Below are 6,000 nucleotides of genomic sequence, written 5' to 3'. Positions count from 1 at the left end.
TTTTTTTTGGGGGGGGGGGGCTAGTAAATCCTTGAGAATAGTTTGTTAGTCGTTCTATCGGGAAAGGGCTGTCATCTCGTCCAACATCATTACGCATTTTTATTGTGTCGGTCCCTGCAACATCACTAGTCGTGGAGCATGTCATGAAAGTGAAATCTGTTACTGAATGATGTTTCTGAATTATTTATTGATTTTAGTTTAAACACTTCATCTTCGATGTTACTGTATTTTCGTTGGTGCATTGTATTCTTGAAAAAAAAGTTGTAGAAATATATCGTAATTGAAATTGAAAAAAAAGGATACAATGAATTTTTGCATGCTCGGTGAAAACGAAGGAAACATGTACTAAGATATCTCAACTTAGCTATCAACAGGTCAGTCAAGGGCAGCGCCCCACCCCCCTTGTTTACTTGCTAAAATTTCGGCACTTCCAAATGATTTGATATTGGTCTGTAAGTCAATTAACTGTGACGCCATTTACGTCGTATACCCTTCATTCATTTTTGGAGATGAAACAGATATGAACTTTGCTTTTCTCTTAAGAGAGGAAAAATTACTTTTCCCCTTCAATTTAATCAGCAAAGAAATGATCGCATGCTTCCGTTATACATGAAGCGCAAAATACTTCGTTCAATTAAGAATGACATTATTTTCTGTTTTTGTGCAGAAAAATGAGGAATTTTGCACCAGTGTCGGTAGCGGAAGATAACGATATTGACTATACATTCCAATGACGCTCAATTAATGTTCTTCGATTTTCGTCATTGGATACTGATTTTGTTTCCACATATCTGTTGCACTCACTTGACATTGATCCCCTGGAAAATATGCATAATATTTAACCTCAAACAATCAATACATAGTAATTGATACAACGTATGCATTGCGAAGGAACTGAATACGCTTTTCGAGATTATATCTGCCAAAATCGCTTATCACCATACATTTTGTCAAGAGCTATAAAGTATTGATTATTGAGTGTTTTAAATCTGCCCCCAAAAGAAGGAAATCATAATTCTCTGAATGAGTGTTCAATTAATTAGCTGCTGAGTACATTCGTGCAATTCGGAGGAAGAAAAAATAGTCAGTTTTCATCGTCCAGTGTTCTTCAAAAGTCACTGTCAATAGAGTTATCGCTGAAGCATGAAGCGTCCGTTAATTCAGCCGACATTCGATTCGAATCGAGGTAACTTCTCGAAGACAACGATTGCAGATCGCTGTAGAGAACGTCACGGCGTTCGCTCGCATAATCGTCACCGTTCGCCATCTCTTCCAGCAGCATTCGGTCGTTCGGGTCGAAGTCGGCGTTGTCTCCGACAAATCGGATGAGTTCGAATTCTGTCGGCTCCTGCTGCATCACTCCGTTGAGGCAGATGCCGGGCACGATCATGGTGCGCGCCCATCGATTACCGTTGACCGTCCGCCCATTTCCCGTCCTCGCATTGCCGTCGTGTGTCGAACCCGACTTCTCTTCCGACGACAAGGTGATAAGGATTCTTGGCCCGCTGTCTTCCGCGTCGAAACTGGCCCACACGCTCGACGAGTCGTCCCCGCTGCTCTCCATACTGTTGCTCCGTCTCAGGTTGGTGAGCGCCAGGCGGCTGAGGTTCATGCGCTTCTGGTGACTTCCGTTGGGGCGTCCGCGTCCCAGAGGTCCACGGCGCAGCTTATTCTCTACACGACTCTCCAGCTCGTCGATGCGTCGAAGAGCGCGCTTCAGTTCACCGTCGCGTTCACACAGCTGTTTCTTCAGGTCATCACACTATTTCCGCGTGGAGGAATGAGAAGCAAAATAAACATACATGGGTAAGAATTTGCATTACAATTATGGTGCTGCAGGACAGGAATTAATAGTGAGTGTAAGAGAGGTAGCTAGACTTGGAGAAAGGGAGGGAGAACGAAAGAGATAGAGAGGGATAGAGAGAGAGAAAAACATCGAAAATAATTCATTCCAGATGTATCAGAATACTGCATGTGTAGAGAATGATACATGTATCATTGGAGCAGGATGAAAAATATGGTAACCCTTTCTTTGTACGATAACAAAAGTAGAATGTTCATTGACTGATCTTTTCACCATGGTAAGAAGTGAAGAATTAAAGGCCACCGCACATAATACGACTTTCTGTCACTCAATAACTGACAGACTTTGGATCCGAAATAAATCTCATTAGCCTCACAATAAACACGTTTGTTAATTTCAGATCCAAAGTCGCTTAGTCGTGTAACCGCAAGTCGTACTAGTATACTACTGTACGGTGGCCTTAAAGGAATACATAGGAATAGGAGAATGAGAGAGAGAGGGGGAGAGAGATGGAGAAAAAGAGAGGGAGAGAGAGAGGGATGAATGGAAGGGATGGAGAGACACGAATGTAGGGGAAACGAAGAAAATACGATTGGGGATATAGATAAAGGAAGTTGAGCAGGAGATACAGGGTGGAGAAGAGAGAGAAAAAGGCAGACCTGAGTCAGCGTTAGATTTGAACACACCAGACAGTCAGACAACGACAGATAGCTTGAAGTCAAGTGGGAGTGGGAAGTGGGGGGGGGGGGGGGGGGGAGGGGACGGCAGAAAAGTGGCGATATCAGACTCCAAAACCGACATCGGGCCGGAAAGGGGTAAGTGGAAATTGGAAGAAAATTGGCCTCATTGCAATCGAGGGTTGTTATGAGAAGATTCCAAAATGAGCTCTTCCGAAATCTCCATCGACTTTCATCAAGTTGATTGGTTTTGGATCGAAGCCGGGTAGAGATAGAAAGAGAGCTCCGCTGGCGGACTATCCCGGAGATCGCCGGCGCGTGAAACTTGAGAAGTCCGTCGGTGCGCCGAGCATCTCGGTGGCGCAATTAAAAGAACAGCGCGACGGAAACTGCGTTTAAATCGGATAGGCAATCACTCGTTGGCGGGGGGTTTAGGGACGATGGGCTTTCCACGCGCGCTCACGGATCGCTTTTCTATTAGGAAAATGGAACGTCGATGCCGTGCGACGGCACTGCTCTATCATTTCACGGCCGCCATGATGAATGAAAACCAAGCTGTAGCATCCATTGCAATGCCCAGTCTAAACAGGCGCGAGGAATTAATCGGGACAGGAAGAGACCAAGTAATCTACTGGCGATTGTACCAGCTTTATTGAGCGTGAAGTGAGAGATGGGTATAGGAAGAGTACAGTGAGAGAAAAAAGAAAGATATAGCGAAAAGAAGGACGGCATTTTGTTGAGGTGTGATAAGTGTTAGTTGGTTTGGCTTCCCCTTTCTCCTCCATCTCTGAGAGGTTGTTTATTGTTTGACAAAACGGTTACTTTGGCGTTGCTTTTAATTGCACTTGAAAGCGATTGGATCAAAGTGGATAGACTAACTCACTCGCTTCGACAGCTCGGCAACCTTTTGTCTCGTAGCCTGCAAGAGATGAAGAGAGAAACAGGGTGAAAATAACACAGTGGCAAGACTTTCACATAGGAGCTAGAGGGCGTTGGCTCCCTTGGGCAAGAAACGGCAACAGAAAAACATAAGTAAAATTGCTGACATGACATTGCTGACATGTACTTTAGATGAAGTATATTACTCTCCATTCTGTAGAGAACCATCATTTTGTGCAACTATCAAAAAATTTCTCATTCGCAGTCACACACACTAACACGAGATATAATATACAAGATGATATTTCTCTCCTTTTTTTACGCAGGGCGGACCGTAAAAAAAGCATCCTCTGACATACATTGTACTAGAAGAACACCGAATTTTCACTTAGTTCTCACGCTCACCGTAGTTAATCTATTTGTCTTAAACTGCATGTTTTTGTTTACCCGATTAATGCACTAGACCTTTTTAACAACAGGAGTTAGTTATTTTCGTGTTTGTTTTTTTAAAGTAGTAAATAAGTGAAAGTCCTAGTTTATATACACATGAGTGTAATATTGACATACTGGCTACTGTGTGTAAATAACACGTCAATGCAAGTTACAAAAAGACTATTATCCCAGAAGTTTAGGTGTCTGTTAATATCACATTATTTAAAGTGCATTGTAATCCTCCCAATGTACATACCAATGGATTACTTGTGATTTAATGACATAATCGCGTTATCTTATTTGCATAATTATGTGGTTGCGACCAAATCACGCTGTTTTGTGAAAGTAGTAATATTACACTCTGACATTCTCTTGGCATGATATGACCTTCGTTTTTTTTTTGTGTGTGTGTGTGGAGGGGGGGGGGCAATAATAATATTATACACGGAAAGATATTGTAAGTTAACGAGCATAATTTTCTCTCCAGCGCTGTATACTGGTCACAGGGGCAGTGACCTATGAGGGTCGGATGACTACTCATTGTGACCACACTTTGTCGTCAGTGTTCACTTTTGTCCTACAAATGTTAACCTTATTGTTTCGATGACATCTATTTTTATTAATGCTATATGTGTATGTCTTTGGTGCGTATCTATCGATGTTTGAAGCCCCCAACCAACTCACCAGACTGTCGAAATTGCGTAGTTCGTTGATGATGTGTCTCAGTTCACTCGTCTCTTTGGCTTTTGGATTGAAAGCAAGAAGTATGGAAATAATGTCAGTTAAACTTCACGAAGCGACGCTATATACGGATACAAACTGTCAATGACTTATACGAAAATGGCGTCAACAACAGCAATGATACCGTTGTAATAATAACAATGATAATGATGCTGAAATAAACAATCATGATGACAACAGTAAGAGTAGAAGTAGTACTCATAATAATAAAACAGATAACAATAGCGACAATGATATTGGTAAAGACAAGAACTTTTGAGAGAAAAAAATGACAATAACGGAGTGAAATACAATTCTGAAAAATGAATGAAATGGAAAGATGAAGAAATGAAATCGAATGCATCAAATAAAGACGACGCGACGGTCCTCGAGCAATAGATACACATGTCAAAAACTTCAGAGACTCAACCAAACTACTTCTTACAAGAGTTAAAACATGATCAAAGAGTAAAAAAAAAAGACATTTGAAATTGATACACCTAGTCGATGAGTCGCGCCAAACTGGGTTTCATTCAACATCGATCCCACCATGCCCGACAAACACCCATCTCATACCACAGAACCAAGAGCCTCCCCGGTCGCCCTGTTGGATCGATGAATCCATGAAATCTAATCTGCTCTGACCATCACGCTCAGCCGAGCAAGCAAGGCTATATCGGAAAACGGTTAGAATGATTATACGCCATTGATTGACACCGCATTGCACTTTAAAGTCCGTCATGTTAAAGCGCGGAAGTGCTTCCTATGTCATGTTGCTTCCAGCACATTGGAATGCTACCCCTCCCTCTGGAAAGACTTAAAGGATAAACATTGACCACATGGAAGAAACACATTTTGTTTACTCACTGTTATCTTAACATTGTGAGCACTTTTTCTTCCGTGATAAGAGATACTGAATACTCAACATGAATATGAATCGAAACATAGATATGAATATGAATATGAATATGAATATAAATATAAATATATAATGTAAATATAGATATACCTATACACATGAAAATAAACATAGATGTAAATATATCAAAAAATATAAATGTAGATATAAATACAGATATAAATACAGATATAAAAAAGGAAATGATTATAAACACCACAATCATTACCCCTTCTCTGACGCCCGGTGCAACTGTGAGTATTAATTAAAGAATCTAACAAACAAACAAAGAAACAAGAACACAAGCAAGCAGAATCTGCTAATGTGGTATGTTTAGGAGTTTGCTGTGTTGCCGATTACTACAGAGAGTTACATAAGACTAACTTCATTCCGAAAAGATTTTAGAGCTGTATGCACAAAAGCCACAGTCCGCATTTACATCTAAAATCATTCCTTGGGAGGTCTCAAGAAATAAAGGCAACTCGTTATCTTTACATGCCTCTTTTATTCAAAATGAGAATTTAATTCACGCTAAGAGCTAGTACTACGCTCAATCCTTAATCATCTTGTCGTATTTTCTCATCCCAACC

At 41.0% G+C, this 6,000-nt stretch overlaps 1 protein-coding gene across 1 annotated transcript in view; it reads right to left on the bottom strand.

The window, feature by feature from the left end:
• Nucleotides 1-1,108: 1,108 nt before the first annotated feature.
• The window catches only part of LOC139733243 (cyclic nucleotide-gated channel alpha-3-like), a 42,646-nt gene continuing 37,754 nt past the window's right edge, over nt 1,109-6,000 (bottom strand). Inside the window, exons 17-19 of the mRNA XM_071644083.1 lie at nt 4,477-4,535; nt 3,365-3,400; nt 1,109-1,762 (exon numbers count right to left, since the gene is read on the bottom strand). Of these exons, the coding sequence (XP_071500184.1) occupies nt 1,109-1,762; nt 3,365-3,400; nt 4,477-4,535 (749 nt within the window). The remainder of the gene's footprint in view (nt 1,763-3,364; nt 3,401-4,476; nt 4,536-6,000) is intronic.

Source organism: Diadema antillarum, unplaced genomic scaffold, assembly GCF_040938485.1.
Source record: "Diadema antillarum isolate AM-2024a unplaced genomic scaffold, OU_Dant_1.0 seq00000463_RagTag, whole genome shotgun sequence".
NCBI lineage: Eukaryota > Metazoa > Echinodermata > Echinoidea > Diadematoida > Diadematidae > Diadema > Diadema antillarum.
The sequence above is the reverse complement of the archived record's forward strand: the minus strand, read 5'-3'. Positions and strand labels throughout refer to the sequence as shown.